Source organism: Pholcus phalangioides, unplaced genomic scaffold (genome assembly GCF_987345545.1).
Source record: "Pholcus phalangioides strain wild (caught in Gottingen) unplaced genomic scaffold, Ppha-v1.0 ptg000009l_1, whole genome shotgun sequence".
Taxonomy (NCBI): domain Eukaryota; kingdom Metazoa; phylum Arthropoda; class Arachnida; order Araneae; family Pholcidae; genus Pholcus; species Pholcus phalangioides.
The window spans coordinates 18,043,842-18,070,609 of NW_028301602.1; the positions used below are offsets into that span (position 1 = coordinate 18,043,842).

General features: G+C 35.6%; 1 protein-coding gene across 1 annotated transcript in view; it reads left to right on the forward strand.

The window, feature by feature from the left end:
* The window catches only part of LOC149082169 (ectonucleoside triphosphate diphosphohydrolase 5-like), a 28,340-nt gene continuing 1,572 nt past the window's right edge, over positions 1–26,768 (forward strand). The window contains exons 1-12 of the mRNA XM_089235688.1: positions 1–380; positions 12,213–12,322; positions 13,884–14,138; positions 15,470–15,546; positions 18,020–18,163; positions 19,005–19,080; positions 19,729–19,764; positions 21,944–22,109; positions 23,808–23,872; positions 24,584–24,677; positions 24,925–25,079; positions 26,509–26,669. Coding sequence (XP_089091814.1) covers positions 13,910–14,138; positions 15,470–15,546; positions 18,020–18,163; positions 19,005–19,080; positions 19,729–19,764; positions 21,944–22,109; positions 23,808–23,872; positions 24,584–24,677; positions 24,925–25,079; positions 26,509–26,669 — 1,203 coding nt within the window. The 5' untranslated portion in view covers positions 1–380; positions 12,213–12,322; positions 13,884–13,909. The remainder of the gene's footprint in view (positions 381–12,212; positions 12,323–13,883; positions 14,139–15,469; positions 15,547–18,019; positions 18,164–19,004; positions 19,081–19,728; positions 19,765–21,943; positions 22,110–23,807; positions 23,873–24,583; positions 24,678–24,924; positions 25,080–26,508; positions 26,670–26,768) is intronic.

Here is a 26,768-nt window from a genome sequence, read left to right on the forward strand (position 1 = left end):
ACCTACGATTTTTTACGCAACTGTACGTAACGTGTCGAACAATTATGATAAAAGTTTTATTTTCGCTCCGATACGTGTACTGTCATCAACTTCCTCGTATCTCAATCCTAGATCACAAAGTGCAGTGGTGATTTATGAATGGTCCATAATCACAGGTGACGTCATGATTCACACCACAACAGCCAATGATATTCTTACATCTACTCCGGAGGATAATGTCGTAATTACCCTGCGATCTAGGATTACGATGGATGCTCTTTGCGGATTTTAATTGTTTACATTTGATGGCGGTGCATGTTCGTGTTTGGGCGCGACATGGATTTTTAGTGAGGACAGCATTTCATGACGGGGCTTGGCCTAGTTATTTGTTGCGAAACATGGTAAGTTTCAACATGTTCCATGCTTCCAAAAAAAAAATGTATGTGATTATGCAACTGTTTTTCGAATGTTGAGGAAATTAGGCAAATGAATTTGACACTGCCACTAAGATTTGATTTTATTGCCAGTGCTCGGGCCCCCCGGCAAATGTTTTCCCTGGGGTCCCTCAAAAGTTAATTAATAGTGGAAAAAAAAGTCCAAGGGCACCGGGTTGGAGCCATGGGTGGAGATACGGAGAGGCGGGGGGGGGGGACATTGTCCCCCAGCGTCAAAGATGGAGTCGACTGATCTAATGCATATATGAATTGACATCATCATCGTGCCCCCCCCCCTAGACTGCCTAGTCTACTTCCGCCTATGGTTGGAGCCCTGTGCATACCCGCCCCACCCTTGTAGGGTGGGCCATGCCTGTCCTCCACATCCTGGAGCGGGGCCATTATATAGTGAATTTATAGTATAAAAAAATGAGATTTGTCTTGGGCCTCTGGGCTGGAGCCCTAACAGCACCCCCACCCTTGTGGTAGGGCTGTCTTAAGAGCATCCTGGACCCCCAACCTGGAGAGACATGTTTAATTTCGCAAATTTTTAACCAGATCTAACTTTCATGAGGCCCTTTCTCTCTTCACTCTAGGCCCCGGGCCGTGCCTGAGTGAGCCAATGCGTTAAGACCGCACTGCCTTGGGGGATGGGTATGCTTTTGTGATTTATAAAATATGCAAGAAAGTAATTCAAAATGAAGGGGGGAGGAGAATGGATTAAATACAGTAAAACTTCTTTTTTGCCGTCAAAAAAATTGTCCTTAAAAGAGGGGCGATCGTTAATCAATTCCCAAAACCATATACTCCAGTGCAGGATCAACTAAGCCTTGGAAAAGCAAAAGAATGACGTTAATAGAATGCAGAGAGACCTTTGTGAGAATGGAACCGAGCATTCTGTTCACTTCTTTGATCACCGCTGAACAATGTTCAGGAAACCTAAGCCACTACTACTAAACCACACATGCACCTCATCCATATTCCTCTGCAGAACCTTTAACGAATTGGTACATGTTGGAATGTGTGTGTATGTGTAGTGAAACCTGACGTGAAGTTTGTTTCTGTGTAATGCTTGTTATTTCTATTGCTGTTATCTGCCACCAGTTTTTCTAACTATGAGTGAAGTGTAATAATTGAATAATGGAAATCTTAGCCGCTCATCAATAAAAATTTTCAAATCTGTGATCCTAGTTGCATCTGGGATAGTAATACCATTCAACTTGTGAGTGAAACTTGTAAGTTACTTCGAAGGAAACCTAATAAACAGGTTCTATCTGTATTCTCATTCTCCTGTATTAAAATAAGTCTTCAAACGTTTTTGAACGCAGTAGCATAATGCTCCTAAAAATTCATATTTTGCCCAGGCCCAAACTGATGCGGAACAGGCCTTGATTCCATCCATAACCATACCTCTTTTATAGTGATAGGCTTCTCTGGTTGCTTGAGTATTATTATATAGGTGTGTTTCACTGGAAATATTTTCTTGTGCACCCTTCCCCATTCCATCAAGTGACACCTTCCTGTTGTTGATTTTTTCATTAAATTTACCTCGAACAATTTTCTTTCTAATAAGTTCAGACTCCTAGACAAGCAAGCTTCTCTTGTCCCATTCTATGCAGGGTAATCTGAACCTGATGGGTCTCTGGACAATGTGATGTTGTGTGTGGGGGGTGGGATATTTTCACTCACCAGATTGCATCATGTAGGTCACCAATTAGCCCTTCAGTTAAAATGACCCAGGTTCTATAGGGCAGCTAAGCTGGATTCTGAAAATAGTTTCACTTCCCCCACCCCATTATATTTCACTAAAAAGCTTTGTTTCTTCACTTCTGAATATGTCTTTCACAGCTTGCCGTAGTCTCTTAACCACCTTTCAGGGCTTTCGCTCTACTAGATTTTCTCTCTAGCTCCCTTAGAATATCTTATAACTGTGAGGGCATATTGATGGTGTGCGTGCAAAATGTTTTTTGTCAAAATTCTCATTTTTTATGCCACTAAAAGCTTTCTCACGCATGTTTCCATGTTCTGTAAAAATATATGGTTTTTGATCAATAAAATGCCAACTGTGGTATAACAAATTGTCCCGTGTATTGAAACCATTTATCTGTTGGAAGGTTTCGACAGCTGGCTGATGCGAAGATAGATCCAGGAAAGAAAAATTCAACTGCCCTTGCGGGGGAACCGAACCCACATCCTCTCATTTACCGGATGAGCCACTACATTACAAAGGCAACGAATCCTCTCTCTTTAAATCTTGTATGCGTTTAAGGGACTGTACATGGACAGTCAGACCTAACTTAGGCCAAAGCTCAAATTACTGACATTGCCACTAGATGGTGACATTTATGAGCCCACTAATGGTTTTTGGATTCAACTAACTTTACATTACTGAACAACAATCTCAGGAAAAACACAGCGAGTCCTCTGATGCTTTTCCCAAAGAAAGTTATCCATACTTGGAACAACACAGTTAAAAAAATCCTGAAACTATCTTTTAAGGAACTCCATCTTTTCTAGCACGGAAATTATCAGCTTTTTGAGATCATCATGAAGATATATCTTGGGAGCCATGTCTTAGGGGTTTAGAGAAAATTATAAATGATCCAAAACCCTGATACATTCATTTTTCACGTATTGTCTGGTTTAAAGATGGGACAGAGTGATTTGGCCGAGTACTGAGTATTCGGCTAATGTTTTGGCCCAATATCAAGTTTCTTAAAATTCATCAGTTATAAATGAAATTGTTATTGATTGAAAAGAAAATTAATGGTAATTTTAAAATGTAGATATTTTGAGTTTTAACTATGAAATTAATTATTTATATAAATATAAAAAAACTGGTAACTGAAAGATTATTACCATGAGGTACAATCAAATTTAATGATGATATATTGTATTTTAATATTACTTACAGAATCTTTTTTTTTCAACGCTTGTTACAATTTTCATCTAATAATCCATTTTTTACTCTTAACAAGAAATGTATCATAAAATGTACAAATTTTTTTCTTATTTTTCATCTTTAGATGTTCTTTGTCCTTTTCAGTAGCTCAATAGGTATGTTTAGTTAGTAACTTGTACCCCAAAGTAGAATGTTTTGCACCATTCTGCAACAAGTCCTTAGTTGAGTGGTAATGTTGTGTGGTAAAAAAAAATCCCACAATAGTGTTTTCTATGCTTTTCTTAAAATTCCAGATTGTTCTGCAGTAGCACTGATTGTCACAAATTTCGGCATATTCTGCTGTGGGGAACTTGTGTATAATTCAAACTCACTTCCACCTTATTGCAGTAGGATGCTATTTTCACTTTCTCTAATCCTAGAAATTCATTCTGACATAACCTCTTTCACATAAACGGATACGTATACACCACACAATAAAATGTAATCAGTGAATAGTGCATTTTTAAATTTATGTGGAAAAATTCTAATTTATATAATTTTGTAAAATTAGTTTGCACTTAGATTTACACAGATATTCGGCAAAAGGGCTGAATAGTAGCCGATTATTCATCCCATCTCTAGTCTGGTTATCCAGCAACTGTGCAAACATCATTTACATTTTTAAAAGAAGTGATTGAACACTTATTTCCCACCAAAGTGCTGATCGAACACTTTTTTTTCCCCTCAGGTGTTGCCAATTCATAAACTGGTTTTCAAGATCATATTGAAATAAATATATGATTTTTTTTCATTTATTCCATGTTTAAAATAATTGTTTTTATCGAAAATTTTCATTTTTTGGGAAAAGTATTTTTATTTTTGCATTTTGGCAGGTCCGGAACTTGGGGGGGGGGGGTCAACTGCCCCTGGTGGCAGTTTTATGTGGGAACAAAGAATTTTAAAGTTGTCGAGGCGGCAAAAATTCTAGTTACGGCCCTGCATTTTGGACATAACCATTGCTGGTGTGTTTCTACTTACATATAGTCTTACCCTTTTTGCCAGTAGTACATTTCCAAGACAGAAATTTCTTCGAATTCATGCTCATTATAATTAGAAATATTTTTCAAGGTGTTGTAATAGAGGAAAAAGTATAGTAATAATTGATAATTTCTGTTGCAGTTTATTGATCTATCTTTTGCAATTTGTTTTTGACTGATAAACAAAAAAGAGCACTTGAAAGCGAAAGGTAGCACTATAATATACATCTATTACGTGACCTCTCTCCAGCTGTAACAGCTGTAGAAATCCATGAAGGACCAGGGAAAAATGTTCTGATAAGAAATAGATAAACTAGATAGATCACTTTCTTGCAACATTGATAAAGGAAATGTGTATCGGTGTAGGTTTTGGAATTTGATAGGAATAAATATATATACAGGAAAATCGCAATTTTTAACTGTTTTTGGGGCGCTTGAGGCACCGGAAGATATGAATGGATTTCAATATAAAAAACTATGCAACATATATATATCCGAGACAACTTCCCCCCGCTAAAAGTAATTTCGATTTTTCTTTTATAAATTTTCATCAAAATGCCAATTTTTAACTTTTTGGGACACCAGAAGGTATCAATGAATTTCAATAAAAAAAAATTATGCAAACTAATACACCCAAGACACAACTTTCCCACCCCACGCCAAAAGTAATTTCGAAAAAAAAAAAAAAAATTCCTATACTTTTCGATCCACCCTAATAGGTAGTCCAAAATTATTTATTGTTTTCGTCATTTTGGACACTTTCGATCAAAAAATTTTATTAAAATTCACTCCAGTACCATTTTAAAGAAAATCTGACAAAGATAGTCGGATACCTTAAAAAAATGCTCCGCAAATTTAAATGTTTTTTTTCCGCAAGAACTAGTCCGTCAAAATTTGTAATTGCGTATTAGACATGAGGGGTTTTGGTTCTTGATCAATATCCTTGTGATGGTGAATGTGGTTATGCATAATCACCAATCATTTCAGTAAGTTTGATCAATTTGATCACATTTATCACGAGGGCATGATAAATCCCAGTCTGGGGACTACGCAAAATTTTCGGAATTTTTTTAACCGTTTCCACCGACATGGGAAAAGCCTAAAAAAAATTATTTTGGACGTTCTTCTCTGGAAAAATAATGTGTGGGGTTTCCGGACTATGTGACTGGTGCCTAATTTCTTTTTCGATTTGTCAATCAATATTTATCTTTATCACTCTTACCGGCGATTATGCGTAATTGCCGAGTGAAGTTGGTAAACGATAAGTATGGAAAAATAGTTTTAATCATCATTTTAGTTCAACCACTTATCAGTTTTTCCCGCACGTGATACGCGCACAACATACATTTTTCCATAAAACTTGCATTAAAGAAAAATAAATGTAAAGGAGCTTTTGAAAAAAAAAGCAAAAAATTTTGATCAGTCTTTGCAATGTGTTGATTTTCTTCACAACATGTACCATCTTCGCAAGAATTGCATTAACATGCGCAAACAAAACCAAAGTTAATAATCGAATTCATCATCCTGGACTGAAATTTAAGAATAATGGCCGATAAAATTCAGAAATTTATTGACGATTTATCCTATTATCATCTCTGCCCCCCGACTGAGGTGAACCCCATAGGATTCTGTTATATTCGCAGCTTCTATCGCCCGCTTGGGATATTCCATCGCCCACCAGAGGGTGATATTACCCTCTTTGGAAAACAGTGGGAATAGACCAGCGGTTCTCAACCGGAGCTCCACGGCAGCTCGAGAAAAATAAAAAAACCAGTAAATTTGCAAAAAGAAAAAAAATAAATATTTGAAATAATATAAATAAATCAGTAACTTTGAATAAATAAAAAATAGACCTACGGGGTTCCGCAAGTCAAAAAGGTTGAGAACCGCTAGAATAGACTAAGGAATTAAGGCTGCCACTTGAAGCAATTTAATACTCGTATGCTGAGCATATTTTGTTAAAACCTAGAATTTCTTCGTTTGGATCTCGTGGTTTTTAAAATCACTTATTTAAGGTTAGTCAATGATATTTCGAGACTACTTTCGATCATACTGTTACTTTACTTGTTGTCTTTCAAACTCCTCCCATATGGTGCTTGTGAGGAGAGGGATTGACAATTCCAAGAATACTAACAATTACTGTTCATAGTGCAGACAATAAATTTTGGTCTTGCCCTTTAACTCCACCCCTCAAACTCAATTTGAAACTGAAATGATCACAATTTTCCGTTGAATGGACTTAGATTTCTCAATACCGAAAAATTTGATCAAAATTTTGATTCAAATATTTCTAAATATCACCACTTATCGAAAATGTTATATATTGGTAGAATAATTTAGGGCATTTAGTCGATTTCGTTAAATAAATCAAGTCAAATTACTAACTTTTTACTCAAATTTAAATCGAACCTTAATCGGATTGATCGAGTCGATTGATTCAACTAAAAGTTTTAACTGCGACCAGCCCTATATATAATCATCGGTAAATGTAATAAATTCCTAATATATGAATGAAATTTATCGAACTTATCAAAATGGTCCGAAATTATACATAATCACCGGATTTATATTTATCCGGCCATTTTTATCCTTCGAAAGTCATTTTTTAGCATACGTACAAAGGCTTACGTTATACAAGCTATACGTTACATAGGCTTACCGTACGCCAGTACCAGCTTCCGGCCAAGTAGCCTACATGATTATCTGTTATCATTGGTTGGTTGAAATCGAGTATCAGTTTCTTATCTCTGAAATTCTTTGAAAACCGTCTTTCGAAATGACGTAGTAGCCAACCTGCGTTACATTTCGGTATAGATGAGATAAAAGGTGATGTGTTGGAAAAACAAATTATGATGAATCGACAAGATGAGCCAAAGGATGGAGAAAACGTGTTTTTGATTCGACGCAAATCGCGATGATAACAAGCTCCTCAATATGGTAATGGTAGAAATTTGGCTCATCGCGCTTATCTGGAATTTAATCGAAGTAGGATTTTACTTTTTCACCTCTCAGGTGAACATTCGGTAAAGGAGAAGGCACATCCAATCTGTGGATATTTTTCGGGGTGTGGGGTTTCTCTTACTTCTCTCCAATCGAAATGATAAGGTAATGTGTTGATTGTTCATTGGCTTTTCATAGAAATACTGTAAAGCCGGGATTACACTAAAAAAAAATATATATAAAAGAACTTCTCTAAAACTTTTATAGTGTAATGCCGGCCTTATGATAACAAGAAATATATCACGAGCTCTTTCGAACAGGTATTTTCACTGAATTTCCTTTCAAATATTAGAATGACGTAGCAGCCTTTTATGTGAAACAAGCAGTTTCACACCACGTTTCCTCTATTTTAGGGTTTTCCCCCCTAAGTGGGCCTTATTTAAGCAGGTGTGAAGGGTGAGGCCACACCGTTCCGCTGAAATTTAAGGGCCGCAAAACGAACAATATTTTGATTACATGACTAAATTCAAAAATAGCTTACATGTCCAAGCGGACAAAGGCAGAGAACTTTCTTTGTTCAGACGTTAAACATGGGGCTGGCTTAGGGTTTTAACAGAAGTGAAATTTTCCGCGAAAATGTAACCAGCCCTTTAATGTAGTTAGACCAGGGCTTGACAAATGGGGGGGGGGAGAGATTGGGCGCCATCAAAATTTCTTGATCAAATCATTAATTTTACCCGGGAAAAAATAGTCTTGAATTTAAATTTTTTTCGACTTATATATATCTGGGACTTAACATTTTTCCGATGTTGAAAACACATAATTTATGAAATCAGAAAAACCTTGCGTTATCCTTAGACTCTGATTTGGTCACCACGTATAAAAAATTTTAGGTGCCAATACAGATTTTTTAGTCACCATGGTGATCTGACGCCTGGAATTTGTCAAGCCCAGAGTGAGACAAACTAACCGTAGACAAATATGTTTATCGCCGTGGGATGGATTTACGTTTGGATTCCGGAGAGAGACGGTCGAAATTGATTTTGATTGACTTTTTTTCTATAGGAAACAAATTTTGTTTATTTGTTTCGTATTAGAGAGAGAGAGTTATTTTGGAATGTAACTATACATTTATGGACCTGTACCTTTAAAGACGCTCGTACGTTATGGATTCACAGGTGATACCACTTTTCTCCCAAATTATAAACTGGCATTTGGTGGTTATTTTTTCTGAATGAAATGCAAATGTTGTAGGATCTTCGCTGTGGCGAATTTTTTTTTTCTTTAAATCTTTTTCTCATTTTTGTGGAATGGCAGTCATTTTTCTATATTTACCCACATTTTACAGGCAATTTCAAACGGTTGCGTTTTGCGATTTTTTTTAATTTTAAAGCCGAGTTCTTCTAATAACATGTTTTTCTGCTCCGCGTGAACCGAATAGGACCATTTCGCGTCGGCAGAAATGTGTAAGTTGTTTTCCTAGCTTGGCGCATCATCTGTTCCGTCAAGTGTAAATATCCACCATCTGCATATCCGCTCATTTCTGCCATTTTGCAAAATAAAAAATTGAGACCGAAAGGAATGAAATCACACAACATAATACTTTATAAGTGAAGAGGAGATCGGCGAAACACGCGGCACACGACGCATTTGACTCTTCCAGAAGCAGTTGGCCAATCACGCAGGACGTGAGGCGTGTTGCGCTCTGTAGGAAAACAGTCTTACCGTTTTTCCTATTGATGAGTGGATGGCGTGTCGCACTGGGTGATTCACGTTGAACGCGGCACAGAAAACCTGCTATCCATACTTAGATAAGACAACAATAAATATTTTTTATGGACATTGTATTATATTTTATCATGTATATTTAGTCTTTAGTTTTTATAATTGCATTCTTAATTTGGGGGGTTGCTGTATTTTAGAAATATATGACATCGATGTTTGTTATGGGCATCTTTTTCTGAGCAACCTCGTTGGGCATTTTGCCTGTTGTGGCTTTGTATTGGTATTAACGTTTTTTTTTTTAAACTCGTCAAGTCCATGTGTTTGTATTTGATAGGCCGCTTTTTGATCCGCTATATTGGATCCGTTTCAAAGAAATCTTTCTTTCCTCCCCCTTTAATTCTGAGTACAGTATTTTATGATCCATTGTGTTAGCACAGCGCTAAATGGGAAATTTTGGCAGAGAGAAGTCGTTACGTGTACTTCCATTTATTTTAATTTTTTTTTTTTTTTTTGTTGCTTCTCTTCTCCGACCGCGTCGGAAGAGAAATAAATGAAAAAAGAATACACGGGGGAAGCGTGATTAAAAATAGGGCCCCAACACATAATCGCTATCCTTTACTTCAAGCGGTAGAAATGAGATATTGTGACCGATATCGCATCCCGTTTGTGACTGTTCACTGCACTTACTCTCGTTCATCATCAACTGGAAAGAAACAAAAGTGGTAAGTTTCTTTTCTTCAATTAATTAATTATTTCCAACTTTTAATAGGTAAGGTTAGCGAGACTAGCCTTTTGGGTTCTGGTTGCAAAGAGCTGTGCGGCTGTGGTCCGGTCTGATTAGTCTTCGCATTATGGTGTCTTTTCTCATCGTGCATATTTATTAGCATCTGTATCAGTTTTTATTAGTGTCATTATTATGTACAGTATTAGCGATGATTTTTACTCTACTCTTTTATTAGCATGTCTCTTATAGCTTAATTCATATGCAGTAAATAATTTAATTATCGTCTTGGTCATAATGATTATGGACAGAAAAGTGGCGAAGCGTGAATAATCACTTACTTACCTGTCAAGGACCCAGGTTCTACAAATTTGGTTCCGGAAGAGTAAGAATAGAGTGGCATCACTGCTTGTCAGTCAGATTTCAATCAGTCGTTAGCTTCGCGCATCGTGAACACAAAGCCCAACAGTTTTTTTTTAAAATTCATGAATTAAACGTGATCCTCACGTATTCCCAAGAAAACCGTATGGTCTGGCCATGGAATTCGTTATTGTTAGTAGACATCCATCCCGAACCGGGATTTGAACCCATTCCTGCACATTCGGAAGCTAGTTCCCTAATCACTTGACTGTCAGGAGGTGAAACATAACTCGTAAGCAATTGACTCAGAAAAATTTGATGGGAATGTGTGATATATTTTTCTTTATTCTTCACAATGATATTTAACGTAATAGATAATTTAAAAAAAGAAGCAATCTGTGAATATTACTGACTCTCGGACTTCACTAGATACTTGGAAGTACCCCTCTCTCCCTTAACCAACCAAACACAACTCCGGTCTATCGCCATGAGCAATTTACTACAGATTGTGTAGTGCCGGAGATGTAAGCGTGTACCTCACAGTCTGAGTGGAAGTACCAACACCTATAGCAGAAAGCCTCCACGCGAAGCTCGTAACGTCACTGAAGTCGTCTATTTCACCTATAGTCATTGGATATATTGCAAAAAAAAAATAAAGATTTCGCTTACGTCGGCCTGCTATATCCAATGGCTACAGGTGAAATGAACGACTTCAGTGACGTCAAAGCTTCGCGTGGAAGCTTTCTACTATAGAAGGTATTGGAAGTATCCAGTTATCGATGCTTGTGTCTGTTTTCGTTCTTGTGAGGAAATCATCTATCCCGAAATTAAACATTTCGTTCAATTTGCATTAACGAATTCGAATCATTCAGGGCCGCAATTAAATATCCCGGTTAGCCGGGGTAAGCATGCGTTTTAGCGTCCCGTTATGTTAAATGAGCGGTTAAAGGGTGAATTCTCAGCGACCTGCATACCTCACTAGTTGCGGCCGTAAGATGATGCTGATCTCTAGTTGAGAATATTTCTTTTGATATAATGTATCAAAAAAATATTCTCAACTAGAGGTATATATTATATGAGTGTTCGTGTGATAATGGTGAGCAAATGGCGGTGTTCCCGACTCGAGGAATCAGGCCAACACCACTACGCTAGACATAATATACTATCTCAATTTTGGTGTAAGACCACTGCTTCTGTTCATGAACAGAACGATTTCACAGAAAGAAAAATATTGTATGTATTCTATTATAGACTCCGGAGATACGATGAACTTTCACTACTACTGTTAGAGCGCATGTTATATTCACAACTTGTGTTTTGAGAGATGAATAGAGCCACCAACGCTGAAATTGATCTCTTACTCTGTTTTCAGTCTCTTTCCTTTAGTTCTTACTTGAGAAATGCTTCTCAGTGGCTCATTTGGGCCATCTGGTCAACGTTCATTTTGTTTGTTTGTTTTGGTGCTCTCATTTCTAACATGATATTGTATTATTTAGGTTTCCTACTCTACTCTTTTGGAGCAGTTGCTTCGGTCTCCTTCAGTTTAAGACTTGTTTTAATGAAAAGTGGGAAATGTTGTTACTTTTTTCTGTAAATTGAAAAGTTAATCGAGATCGTCTTCTACTTTGATTTCCCCCCCCCCCCTCCTCCGTGCGAAATTGGTGGGAGAGAGCAACCAAAATTTGCCGTTAAATACTCGTAATACAGTCGAATCCCGTTATAACGAACCCCAAGAGACCGGAGAAATCACTTCGATACAATGAAATTTCGTTATAAAGGAATGCCAGGTTTTTACATTAGTCCTATGTGAACTTAACTGGAGGATTAGAAAAGTGTTCGTTAAAATGAGATTTTCTCTATAGCGGTATTCATTAAAATGAGATTAAACTGTATTATCAAGATTGAGATTAATACTGCGGAACAACGTAATGTTAAGTTAGCTAGTTTCTCGAATGTATATATTTATTTGTGACAGTCGTTATCGTCTTGTAATTTATAAATTGACATATATTTTTCTGCGTATGAATTTTTTTTTCTTCTGAAGTATCCTTTGTGTTAATTTATTAATAGTGAAATCTCGTAATAGTGTATTTGTCAAACGTACGTTAATGTTTTTTTTTTCTCATTCATTTCAGATGGATCGGCATATTAAGAAATGTAGGATTCTGATTTGAAATGAGGATAAAGCATCTCATATATGCATGTTCAGGGACTTTTCTACTCTGTGAAGATAATTTACTAATTTGTAAGTTGATTGATGTATTTTTTATGAGATTTGCAGCTTTACCTAAGTTCCGCAATGAATGTGAGGAATTATTCTTGATATGCCGAATGCGGTGGAAATCCTCTTTTGTGGATACTCTGTTGGACAGGAAAAAGCTTCCACAGGATGTTCGGGAATTTGTTCAATCTTGCTTGATTGAATGAAAAAGTGATATGCTGTATTTCAAAGTGAAAAAGTGGCAATGTGTAACATCCTGAGGATGAATTTACCTGCAAGGCTGCGAATTCCCATTCTATGTTTTTAATTGTATTTTTATGACATTAGAAATTGGTGGAGACTAGAACTTTCTGCTTCAAAAATGTACAAGTTGCCCCCTCCCCAGTGAGCTGACAGGGTTCCAGCCAGGGACTCAAGATGAATTATATTGATGTACTTGTTTTTTTAAAAATTTACTATGGAAAAGGGGTTAGAAATTCTGGCCTGAGAGCCTGGTCTGTGGCTAGTATGCAACTTGTGGAGGTGGCCTGGTGTGTGATTATCTGTGTTTCATTACCACCTCGACTGAATTTGTGAATTTGACAAATAATTTGAGTGAGAAAGTTAACTAGCGTTTCCAATTCTTAAAAGGAGCTTGCTTCTTTTTTTCCACTCTGCCTTTGGCTAAGAATTTCAATCGTTAAGTGATTCCAAAGTAGCCCCCTTCTTTTCAGACTGATTCTTATCACCTCCTTATCAGGAGCGTATGCAGGATCAACTTCAGAGGGGGGCCACAAAAGGCTTTGGGGAGGGCACGAAAACTTTCTTCTGCGCGTAGAAATTTTGAGTTATCATCTTCAGAAAGTATTTAAATTGACAAATTGGTTAAATAGGGCATTAAGGACATTTTATTTCTATATTTAAATTTTTTCCCATACACCAATCTTATGAAGATAACTTTTCATATGGAATGCCTGGTGAATTTTTGCCTGTGTTTATGCAGGAGCTTCCTATTCTATGGTTCCCCAATGGAGGTATGAATGCGAGCTGATTTTTCCCTCTAAAAAAGTCTGGCCACAGAGAGCAACAGACCTTCAACGGTATAAATATTCAATCACTTCACTTGTAGTTTGAAAAATAGATGGCAGCATCAACAATCCGCGCCCAACACTAGTTACACAGGCAGACTGTTAGGTGCACATGCACACTTCCGGCTCAATCATTATTCATTCGGTAGTGAATTGCCCATGGGGATAGACTAGAGTTGTGTTTGGGTTGAAAGAAAGTAGCTTCTTTTCTTTTTCTATGCGATAGGTAAAATAGTGGTGCTGACCATATTTTAGGAGTTTCGCTCCATAATTGGACATGTTTTTTTTATCTCTTCTTTCTCTCTGTCCCTCGTTTGAGAAATGATTTCCTGTGATGAAAGTTCTTTTGACTTATGCACAAAATTTTCCTTCCCGTCTTTTTCAAGATCATGTTTTAAGTGTTTATACATTTTATTTGTCATTAGTAAATTTACTCTTATTCGATTAGAAAATTTGGTAACGTTGAAAAGAAAGTTAACTATTTTCCAAGTCTGATGGAGAATTATTATTTTTTTCAGTTCTGTGTTAACATTTCTTATGGCTCATGAACAGACTGATTGAGGGAATGAGCTATCCCAAAATGAAGTGGCTGTTGTACTGCATTTTAATTGTTTTATTCATCTTCCTGTGTGTCTCAGAAGTGGGTCTCATCACTTCTATGAAAAATGCATTTGTTTCATCTCCCCTGCATCAGTTCGAAAAATATGTTATCATGTTCGATGGTGGAAGTACGGGTACAAGGATTCACGTTTTCAAGTTTCACAATTCTTCCAGTAAGTCCAGCTTTTCATCATTGTTATTTTATTTTACAATTATTTTACTTAATTTTATACTGGTTTTATATGAATTATGCTCATAAATCAAAGTTTCACTGCACAAGTCTGAAATTTGAACGCAGTTCTTTATGAAACTCGGTTGTCCAGTTCTCCTGAATGAGGAGCTCTACTTGCTGTATATGAATCTATTCAATGTTTTTCATAGTGGATAGACGAAAATATCTCTTACTCGATATTCTAAAAACATGGATTTCTTCATTTAGAGAAATCACAGGACTGCCTAATGTAAGTGGATATAGGCTGTTTGAAAGGAAAAGGAAATCAGAAGGTGCTATCATTTACCTTCTCCCTTCCGCCTATGTCACTAATTCACTTTAGTGGGGGGGGGGGCAATCGCCTCTTTCAGGCCTTCCCACCTCTGTATTTACCTATGCTGCCAATGCTCTTTCTCAGACGCAGGGACTTAATACCACTTACAATTAATTCAGCTGTTGTCTTTTAATTGCTTGATGTAAATCAGACCTATTTTTTCCTCTCACAGACATCAGGTTAAAACCACATGTTGATGATAACACTCCTTTGGAAAATGACAATTCCTCTGAAATGCTTTATTATGCAAGTCTTGAATATTTCATTAATTTTTGAAAACAGTAAATCTTAATATGGTATTGAGGATAAATACTGGTGTTTAAGAGTTTTCAATGATTTTGCAAGGAAAAAAACTTTTAAGCATGATGTTGTATCATTAAAGCACAAGAATGCAATGGTGATTAATTTTTTGGAAACCCAATTGATAGCTTTTTCTGAAAGAAGAAGGTACAAACATTGTTCCCACTTTTTCGATGAATGTATTTTGGGGTATTCATACTACCTTTTTTATAATCTTTTGCATGGTGAATGGAGAAAAATTGTCAGACATTTGATGCTGTGTAAACAGGTTTTTAATCAAAATCTCCCTATTAGGGGCAAAATACCTTTTTTTTTGTTTCCTATGTAAACAGGGTCTTAATAATGAAAACGAGATTTTCCTTATAAGTTGAAAATTCTGTCTAGTGTTTCTCTTAGATTTTTCAAAATCGACTCTACTTGAAAGATTTATTCACACATGTCTATTTGTGAAAGACGTAACTTTCTTAACATTATTTTAGAAAGCGTTGGTGAAATTCTATGAAATAATAAAAAAAAGATAAAATAGATGAATTTGAAATTTTTTGGATTCAGAATTCCAAGTTTGTAAAAACTTGTGTTAACTTATAGAAACTTAGTGAATCTTAGAAAATTGCACATGTCAGTCAGAAAAGTAAGCTTCATACTTTCTTTGTTTTCAGACAACCTGTTACTGAAAAATGAATATTTTGAAGAAGTTAAACCTGGGTTATCAAGCTATGCAGATGTGCCTAATAAAGTAAGAATTCATTAATGCTTTTCTAAATGTTTGATTTTTTTTTTAATGCTTGTTTAGCTACCTTTTTCCTTTATTCTCCCATGTCAACTCAAACATTGCTTGTGCAGTGGTGTCTCACAATTCGCCATTAATCTGTTGCCAAACTGATGTTGAAAATGTGAAACTGTTAAATTGCAAGAAATACTTCCGAAATATCTGTGGGAAATAGACTAGTTTGTTGATTGATTTTCTCTGTCTAAGAACAGCTATACAGGTGCTGTTACATCTTTGAATCTGCAAAACTGCCTGAACTTACTCTAAATTATTCAGTGTGATCTGGAGTTTTCTTTTTGTGGTTTTTAAACAAAAGTCGTATTTCAATATTGTAACACAGCCTTCTCACTGATCATTATCTGAATATTTGGATCATTGGTCTTTCAGTAGTTGAAATGACTACATTGTTCAAAGCTATTATTATTCTTATCAGAAATCTTCATCACACACTTACATCCTTCCAATGTAAACATATTCAAGAGTTGGAGTTTTTCTTCATAGCTTAAGAGCCTTGTGTCCCAACAAGAGCATGTGTAGCTCTTTTCTGCACCCCTGTCAACCAAGTCAATGCTCCTCTGTAGGTATGGTTTCCAAAACCTTATGCCATACTCCGGTCCAGGACAAACTAAGCCTCGGAAAAGCGAAAAATGATGACTTGTTATCAATTACCATGTTTTAATTTTGTTATATGGTTTATTTAGATTAACTCTTGGTGCATTAATTTTACCATTACCAAATTTAAATAGAGGAATGCCGTGATAAGAGGGGGAAAGGGGTGAATAACCATCCAGGTTCTTTTATAGTTCCGAGATTATATTATTACCAAAAATAAAAAAGAAAAGCTATCTCAACAAATGACAGGATACAGTGAATCAAGCAAGACAACATTTCAATAATTAAGAATTTAATATAAAAAAAATGAAACATTGGTTCTATAATAATATGAATATTACAGAGATATTAATTGCTGTACATGGACACACCGCGAACGGCGGCATCCCTGAGTGAAGATCCAGAATTTTGGACATTATCGTCAGATGACGGAGCCAACAAAAGGTGGGTATCCTAAAGATAGGTAAATTTAGGGTACTTTACCGAACTGTCCCTCGGAGGATGAAGACCTCAGCTCATTCTCGGGTGGAATGCTCAGGAAGACGGAAGGCAGGTGTCACTCACTGGAGCGGTACGGACAGATCCAAAGTGGTGGCTGACAGGTCGCTCATAGATGAAGTGCCGAATTTTCTGTCTTCACTGGTGACATCTAGAAACTAGAGCCCGCCACTGGTTGTTGATCCATGCTGATGTCCCAGTGGCTGGCTGATACCGTTCGTTGGGATGTGTCGCTCTTTTCAGTCATTTACTGGTAATGTCTGGAACTGGAGCTCGGCATCTTGGCAGGTAGTAAGACCACGGCTTTGTCGCTGACCCATGGCAATACCGGCTTTCGCAACTTCCTCCCGGATGGTTGAGGGAGGGGAGCTTTTCTTCAGTCGTGGACGGGAGGATTGTCTGGACTTACGGGGGAGTAGGTGGCGAGGGGGCCACGCAGCTTCAGGAGTGCACGTCCTACCTCAACATCCCTCAGTCCCCAAAAAAAAAACAAGCCTCATCTTCGTCAACTCTTCTCCGGACCTTCAACTTTCCGGCCTTCCGATTGGATGCGGAGGGGTCACCAGATAGCCACGTCATGTCCTCTCGATGAAAACGCGCGAAAATGGTGACTCACCCCGGGGGGGGGAAGAGGAGGAGGGACTAGGGAAGGGAGAGCAAGCAAAGTTTCATGTTGAAACACGATCATGATAGAAATCTGGAATTTGATGAAATTCTCACCCCGGGGGGGGGGGAAGAGGAGGAGGGACTAGGGAAGGGAGAGCAAGCAAAGTTTCATGTTGAAACACGATCATGATAGAAATCTGGAATTTGATGAAATTTGAATTTCTGCTTAAATTATGAGTTAAGAGTTCTGAGATCTTGAATTCAATTTCTTGATTTTATTCCCCGTCGAACGAGACCAATCGCTGTGTCGACGAACAGGGATAAGAGTGGGACAAAAGAGGGATTTAACAATTTTAAAATGTATAAAAAATAATACAATTTTCAGCCTCGCTGAAACATATAATAATTAATAAGAGTAATTAGTGACTGTGTAGTGTGTTTTTACGCGTGGGCCACATATGAATAGGGAGTATTTACATATGAATAGGGGATCACTTGTGTGTGTGTATATGAAGAATGAGTATAATAAATAAAAATCACAAAAATAATAACACTACACCTTCCATTTTCCCCATTCTCCATAACAATTAGCTGCGTGTATATAAAATATGTACAGATGCTTTTTCCCTTCAGAAATATCTAACATTTCATGAATGATTCAGAGTGTAAAAATTATCTGTGGCAAGTTTGAAGTTCTCTTATAAATTCATTCATTTTTTTTCAGGCTGCTGAAAGCTTGAATAATTTACTGGACAGAGCCAAGAACGTGATACCTTCTGACAGATGGCAAGATACACCTATCTCTCTCAAAGCCACTGCAGGTCTCAGACTATTACCTGTTGACAAGTCTAATGCTATCTTAGATGAGGTTTGTTCGAATAAATTAATTTAAGCTTTTATTTTTTTGGTGGGGGCCTGTAGGGAACCATAATTCAACTTATTTATATTATTGGGAAATGTTCTTAACATTCTCTCACTTGGAATAGACAAATGAGAAGTTTTTGTTGTTTTTGGGTGAGATATATTTCATACTTTTTGTATATACAGTAGAGCATTGATTATCCGAAACAATTGGAGACTTGGGGGTGTTTGGATAACCGATTATTCATAGGAAAAAATTGTATTAGTGTCCCAGGAGCAATATGAAATAAAGAAACAATGATGTTAAACACTAAACTGTATATATTTGGTATCACATATCTTACAAATAACACATAGAATTGACTAGCCTAATTTGAGTTCAAAATGGCCATTGCAAGTAGGCTTACAGTTTAGGAAAAGAAGTCCAAAATTTTCTTTTGCTTCGGAACTGAGACTATCGGCTGATGGCAGAACTTGTACATTGCACTCAAATTTGAATTTGCAGACTGGAACACCTACAGTTGTTTCTGTTGATTGGTATTAGGATAACTAATGCTCTACTGTACTCACAATGACATCAAACCAGTTTAGTTGGGGGAGAGAGAGAGAGGAGACGGAATGAGATTCTGAGCTTCTGCCAGGTTTCGTACTGATTTAAAACAGGATGTTTATTCTTTGTATGGGTTATTGTGTTTGTTTTTCAAACATTTTCTTTACTCATGATTTGCTTTTTTGTTTCTACCTGCATAAAAGGAACTATCTGTTCAAAAAGCATAGTGAAGTTGTTTTTTTTTAGATAACAAAATATTGTATAAAAATGATTAGAAGGAAAATATTTTTATTTACAGGTCCTAGATTTCATCAAAAACTCACCTTTTCATTGTGAGCAGACTTGCGTGAGTATTTTAGATGGTGATGATGAAGGTGAGTTCGATGTCGACATTACATTTAACAAATTTTTCTTTTTAATGTTTTTGATCCTGTTTAGCATAATAAGGCAGTGGGAACCAGCTCTTGTGCTGTTGGACCAGTAGAAATCTTATACCTGTAGAAATCATGAAAATCCTGATGGCACTAACAATATGCCATTTTGAAATTGGTGTGAGCAAATATGATACAAAGTATTCAAGAAAACATGGATGCCCATTTACAGCTATTTATTTTTGATCAGATGTGTGATAGTTGATAACACAGATATCCAAGGCTGGGATTACACCATAAACGTTTTACAAATCTTGAAAAATTCACCCGATAAGTGTATTGGTTACAGTCAAGCGAATGTAACTAGTGCACTTATTCGTTGAATTTTTCAAGTTTTATGAATGAACTTTTCCAAAGCTTTTACAGTGTAATCCCTGCCTAACTATAGGGCCTGGTATAAATAACTGCCACAGGCATAAAATGACACTAGTATGACAAAAATAATTTAATTGTGTGATAAATGCCATAGAAGAATATAGCAATAAAATTCGCAGACCACATCAAATATTATTTTTGTAATTTATTTTCTTATATTTTGGAGCAGATTTCATCTCTTGTTTTGGCTAATGAGTTTTCATCTCTCTTTTACAGGAACTTTTGCTTGGTTCACGATAAATTTTTTGCTCGGTGAGGATTGACAATCATGATATTCTTATTTTTTTTACCTTGAACTAAAAAGGAAAAATTGTGAATGTGCCTTGATAATTTGAAAATCCTGGATTACATGTTTATTGCTATAAATAGATATATTCTGGTCAATAGAAAAATAGAGCAAACGATATTAGAATAATAAATTAACAAATTGAAAGATGTTTTTTAGGTTTGCTGCATTTTTTGTTTCACCTTTACAGTGGCAATGAAAAGAGTATCTTGTCCAACTTTATGCCTTGTATTTTGGCGATTCCGAGAGATATCTTGCTTCTTTACAACCCTCTCACTTCTGAGGGGTGTCAACATTCACAATGTTGAGCTTTGATAACAGGGAGTCCGGGGGTGGCCAATAGCTGGTGCGTGAGGTGATATTGTGCGACCCGTGACTAGGTAAAATTAAGGTATTAAATTGTTTTTTTATTATTATTTAAGGCACCATTTCCAAGCAGACCTGATTAACAGACTATTTATTCATTATTTCTAGTGACAGTAGTAATTAGCTCTTAAAGTTTGTTATGGGCATTTTACCCCATTTTTCTCTACCACCTCGTTGGGCCAGTTGCCCTTTTGTGGTCTCTGTATTTGTAGCTGAATTCAAATGAGTGCATATTTGGTGTTTGCTCACAGCAACAAAGCTTTTTTGAAGTGGATGCCAACTCACAATGACACCTTCGAATTGCAACTGACTAGGCTACACAGACCTTAATAATTCCAAAGTGCAAAAATGTGTCATTTGGGATGGTCGGGTTCATATTATATAGTTATGTGTGTGTGTTCCACACTAGGACACAATTCTTTGTGTCATAAACAGAGAAGCAGTCATCCGTAAATTTTAACACAGCAGGTTGGTGGCATTAAAAGTTAAAGCAGACACACTTTGCCAAACCAAAATACATATATTCTGTTCCAGGAAGGTAATTCTAATAATAAAATACATGTATCCCAAATCTGGTTCCTTGTAATCTCATGGACATACAGGAGCACCAGGAAACAGTACATGTGCACTTCTACAGGTAGTCTTCCTGGTCCATGCAAAGCTAGTCTATTTTATCTGGGTACCATCACAGGGTTACCCTGACAGTCAATATGCATGACTGGCTTTTGGCACACTTTCCATTTCAATAGTAAAACTCCCCTCAAAATCTACTGGTGTGTGAATCAATTTATAGAGCATCTATTTGACCCATGCGGCCCCACCATTTGCCAAATCAGGAGTAAGGGATAAAAATAATTGCATGAAAAATGTTTTGTCTGTAAAATTCAAACTATGGATGTAATTGAATTGCTTAATTTGCAAAAGAAACAGTAATTTTTGATGCATTGCATCTACTAGCTGGGAACCATAAAAAAATTGGCATGTATCAGTTTATGAAGTAGAGCCCAGGGTAAAATTGTGACTACTTAATTGCCCATTTTCCACAGTGTTGCTTATGACAGACACAAATCTGCAAGTTTTCTGGGTCCTTTTACTGCTGCAGCTTATACCATGTTGTCAGTGGCAGATGAAAGTCGGTCGAGGCCTCTGGCTCAAAAGAAAATATTGGGCTCCTTAAATTAGAAAAAAAGTGTGAAGTTTGGATTTTTGGGGCCCTTTGGAAGTCAGGTCCCGGGCGCAGACAGTTAAATCTGCCTCTGCATGTTTTGGTTTGTTGTGTATTGTCCTTGGTGTGGCCAGATACGCCACAGCTGACCATTATGTTGGCCCTTCAATAGTGAGAAAGGCCACCCCGGTAGAGTGTGTAGTAAAAAGAAGAGAAGTATAGAGTGTGTGTGTGTCCTCTTTTTTGTTTTTTAAAGTTATTCTTGTTTTTTTGGGGGGGGGGGGGGGAAGCAATTATCTTCTGCACAAAATTGGGAAAAAATATTCTTCGTGAAAAAAAGGTGGCATTTTACAGAGGGTTTAGTAATTCCCACCATGACAGTTATGATGCGGATCAGGGAAATTTTAAAAACTGCTTAAGGGGTTAAAATAAGGGAGCTTGTGGGAAAAAAAGAATATTTAAATTTTCTTAAATAGTTTTTGTTATATTTTTTTAAATTTTTGTACTCTGAAGAATTGATTTGTTTGTAACATTCACGTTTCAAATTTTACAAGTGATCAGATTTTATAGTTTTGAAAATTCATGAAGCAAAACACTTGATTTTTGTTGTACAGGGCATGTAGGTGATTCAGAAAAATCTGTTGCTGTACTTGACCTTGGTGGGGGATCAACCCAAGTTACCTTCGCCCCTTCTGAATTGGCTACTTTTACATCAAGTCCCAGTGACTTCCTTGTCAGTCGTCGTGTCCAGAGAAAGACGCTGACTCTGTATTCACACAGGTGAGATCTTTTCTTTCTGTTTCGGAAAAAGAAACATTTCTTGTGGAAAAACTGGATATTTTACAGAGGGTATAGTGATTTCCAGTGTGATCAGAGTGAAAGTCATTAAACTGGGAAAGGGTTAACTTCAATATCCCCAGATGATTAATGAATGAATTATATAAAATGACATTTCAATCAAAAACATCAAGACACTTTAAATAAGATAGATGATATATATATACTATACAAAGATATATATGAACTCTTGCAGGTAATTCAAGATACATGAGGAATTAGTTTTTGGTACTGAACTATACAAAAAAAAAATTATGCTGATTCAATGATGCAAAGAATAAGTAACAATGCAGATTCTACCAATCTCTCATTCTAAACTATTTTTTGTATTTTTCTTACTCATTCTCTGTGGACTCTATTAATTCATTTAATTGAATTAAATTTTTCTGTTCACAAGAATCGATTTACTAGGCAAAAACCTATGAATTTGAAGGAATAATTTGTGATTTCAAACATGCATCTTAATACAGTAGTTTCTCGATATTCATTATAATGTACATTCATATACTTTGAATTTTTTATTAAAAGCGGGGTAAAATTCAACATCAAAACTTAGATAAAGTTGTTGTCATGCTCGTTAGCATGCTTTTTCTTTGTTCCTAATATAAGGTATTTAATAAGGGCTTCTGTATTAGGTGGGGGAGGAAAGTTCTTGCCAGAAATGATAGGTAGCGCCAGACGAGCTTCAGTAGTCGTGTTTACAGTAGAATTTGCATAATAAAGTTGTTTTCGGTGGTTCTGTAAAAGAATGAAGAAATCCAGTCCTATGAAATGAAAATTTTATTTTTTATCACAAACCTTCACAAAATCTTCTATAGCCGATGAGAGAAAGAAAAAAACCGATAACAATCGCATGAATAGAAAAGAGCTGAACATGGAATTTTTGTTAGCATGATTAATCCGCGCACAGATAATTGGGGTTCTGCTGTACCATTTACGTATGTACGTTTGCCTATTATATAGTTGAATAATTCCATTCCATTGTCTATTAATTCATCATAAAAAATTTATCTGCATCTTCCTATGATGTTTCCAAATAATCTAGAAGGAAATATAGGGAAGAAAGTGTAACTTGTTGAAGTATGTCATTTGTGAATGTGCAGTGCAGTTTTTGAAAATAAGGAAAACTTCTATTTTTTTTAACTTGAAAATTTTGATCTAGCTCACTCAACCATCACTCGCTTAAAAATTGCAGACATCATTCTCACTTATCTGTGATTTTCGTGCCCCAGGTTGAATTTTCCAGTTCCAAGCAGTGGGAAGTGACCCTTATGCTGAGGTGTGGGGGGAAATCTTTGACCAATGAAAAAATGTTGAAATATACCTTGTGAAAAATGTATGAAAATTCAACTGGCCAACGCCAGAGCAATTGCAATAAATTAGCTGTGATACAGTACAAATCAAAGAACTTAAGTGGGGTTTAGCCTCCCTGCGTTGAGTTAGAGAGGTTTCTTCCCATTAAATTTAATATTGTGCCAACCATGGAAATAATAAATTTAGAGTCACCAAAGTAGTTATTTGTGTTATTTACAAGTTAATGTCAAGTTATCAAGGTTCTACTGTATTATAGATAGTTTTTGTATCATACTTGCTTTTTACATCAGTAGTTCATACATATTTATTATCCATTGCATTCATTAGCTATCTTGGCTTGGGGCTGATGTCAGCGAGGCATTCAATTCTGGAGTATACCAGCGATGATAATGGTAAGGAAATCCTATTATTTTTTCATTTCAGTATTGTGCCTTTAAATAAGAAGCACCAATATCACAAACTCCCCATCTTTGTAGTTAATTTAACAGTTTAACAGTATCATTTATCTGTGTTGACTTTCCTTCAGTTTTTCAACTGAAAATCCAACATTATACTAATATAACACAAGGTAGTGTTGTACAATTCAAAGTATTATGAGGAAATGTAGAAAATGGGAAAAAGAAGTACCTTAACTTTTTATCATCATCTTGAGCATCAGAAAGCAAAGTTTTGTCATTGAATCAAAAGTATCAATTTGAATCATTTTTGCAGAACTTCGTCCGATTATAAAATAATATATGAAAATTTACAATTACATGTGAAAGTTTTTCCTTCTTCACTAATAATTTCATTCAGAAAAGTTCAGAATACAATGAAACCTTGGTATAAGATACTCTGCTGACTAATGAAAAAAAAAAGGGGGCATCTAAAGTGTTTCGAGCCAGTGGATGCTCGTTGCTAGTATTATATAGGAAATTTTGTATTCTGAATCAATTCTGGGGATGCTCAAACCCATGCCACAAATTACCCTGTATGCTTGATAATTCACAGCACCCTCGGCTCTGAAGTCACTGATTATTTTGGTACAATTAAACAAAGTGTAAAAGAGTTTCATTCCTAAAAAATTTTCATATGGCTCTTGATTGATGTGTTAATTTTTTCAGAGAAAAATGGTGACATGAAAGTTCTTCGGAGTCCTTGCATACCTGATGTCAGTAAAGTCACATGGAAACATGGATTGGAAGAGTACACAGTACAGTAAGCTGTTACCTTTATTTTGTGTTCTTTTTATATTAATTGGAACCTTTTCAAATAAAAGCTTTCTAAAATGTAAAGTTTAACCAGTATGCTATATGTTTCAAATAAATGTGCGCCTCCAAAACTATAAACTGTCATTTTAATATTGATCTTAAGGTATGTTTTTAAAATTGTGTATGATTTCCTTGCATACTTCAAAAGTTTGTTTTTCCTGTACAATTAATGAATGTTCCCCCCGTGTGAATAGGGGAATGAAGTCAGGTGGACAGAATTTCGATGAATGTCACAAACAAATAATGAGATTTCTGAATGGAAGTATTCATAAACCAGTTGAGTTGCAAAACAAAGACATCTATGCCATTTCTTATTATATAGAACGAGCCAATGAATTAGGACTTGTTGGTAAGTGACCAAGAAATTTTTTTTTTGTATTGAGGAATTAGAGAAAAGTAACAGTGAAAAGTGCTAAATACGTGGGTTATTCCCAAAAGAAGTGTACATTCCACATTTTTGAAATGAAAAATTCAAAGATGAATTTTCAAAATAAAATTGATCTCAAATTATAGCCAAATGACTTGAAGTTTAATATTTCATAAATATTTTTCACTTTTATTTTGCAATATTTTATTTTTTGGGTTTTATGACTGAAAATCATGGAAATGGATTTTGTCCACTGTTATGAAAACAAATATCGTTCTAAAAAAATTATCTCTCAAAATAATGAAACCAGCTTATTTCTTTCACAATATGCTAAAAAAAAAAGAGAACAGTTAAAATTGTCTTCGACTTTTTTTTTCTGTCGTTTTGATGATTTTTCATGCACATGGAAAAAATTTATTTTTTACATATACTTAATATCAAAACTTTTTATTTCTGACAGACAATGGGTTGGCAATTTATAATTTAACATCTTAGTTTGAAGTGTTCTTAAATTTTTCTGCCTGTGAACTGCAAAAATGCTTCCTGTAACAGTAGACACCATTGTAACAGAATGCACAGGAATATTTAACTCAGAGAAAGAGATATCTCAAATAATCTGAATAGTCCATGCAAATACTTCTTATAATATTATTTTCCCAAAAATTAAATTAAATTACAAATTAAATTCAAAATTATAAAAATTATTTCGTTACAAACAATGATTTAAAACAAAAAACTGAGAAGAGCAAACAGGCCTTATCGGCCTGAAATATTTGCAGCTCTTACTGGTATAAATGAAATTGTGAAGGCTCAAAGAGCAAAAAATATGCATCAGTCTAAGCTTATGGATTATTTTAGCTAAAGTATTTAAATTAAATTTAAATTGAAAAAAATCAAATATTATGATATAATAATATTAATAATATTATTAATATTATTATATCTGTGTATTTGCATACAGTGTGATAGAACATTGATTGTGTAATTTAACCAATAATTTCATTAGTATGTAGTAAAATATAGTACAGTATCTTTTAGTTTTATCAATCAAGTTTTTTGCCATTTTTGGCATGTTTTTCCTTTCTTAGAGAGTTTTCGAGAGTTTTTTTAACTACCTCAATTTTTTTCAGTCCTGTCAGTTTTGAGATAGAGGTTTGACTGTGTATAAACTTAAAAAAAAACATGAAACTTTTTCCAAATTATTCTTTCGAGGATGCAGTTTATTAAAACTTTTCAAAATTGATGTCCCTCTTAACTTTCAATAAGCACAAAATTGAAGAAAAAAATTAGCATAATAAGAAAGGAATTATGCTAATAAACATTAATGACAAAGACTTGCGAAAAGATTATTTAGTTACTTCTTCGTTTATAGAAGAGAATAATTTATTTTTTACTTTTCATATACTCGCAGACTCAAGTGGTGGTATAGTAACTGTTGGTCAGTTCAAGGACTACGCAAAAAAAGAATGTTCCAGAAAAACACCAACAAAGACTTTTCTGTGTTTCGATGGGACCTACATCTCGGCTTTACTCCATTATGGGTATGGACTGAGCAAACATAAAAAAATCCATGTGAGTACAACATTACACTTTAGAAGTTCTCAGGTGATTAAATTTCAAGAAAACAATTGAGAGAAAAATGTGGCAAAAAAAAGGACGGTAGATCCACTT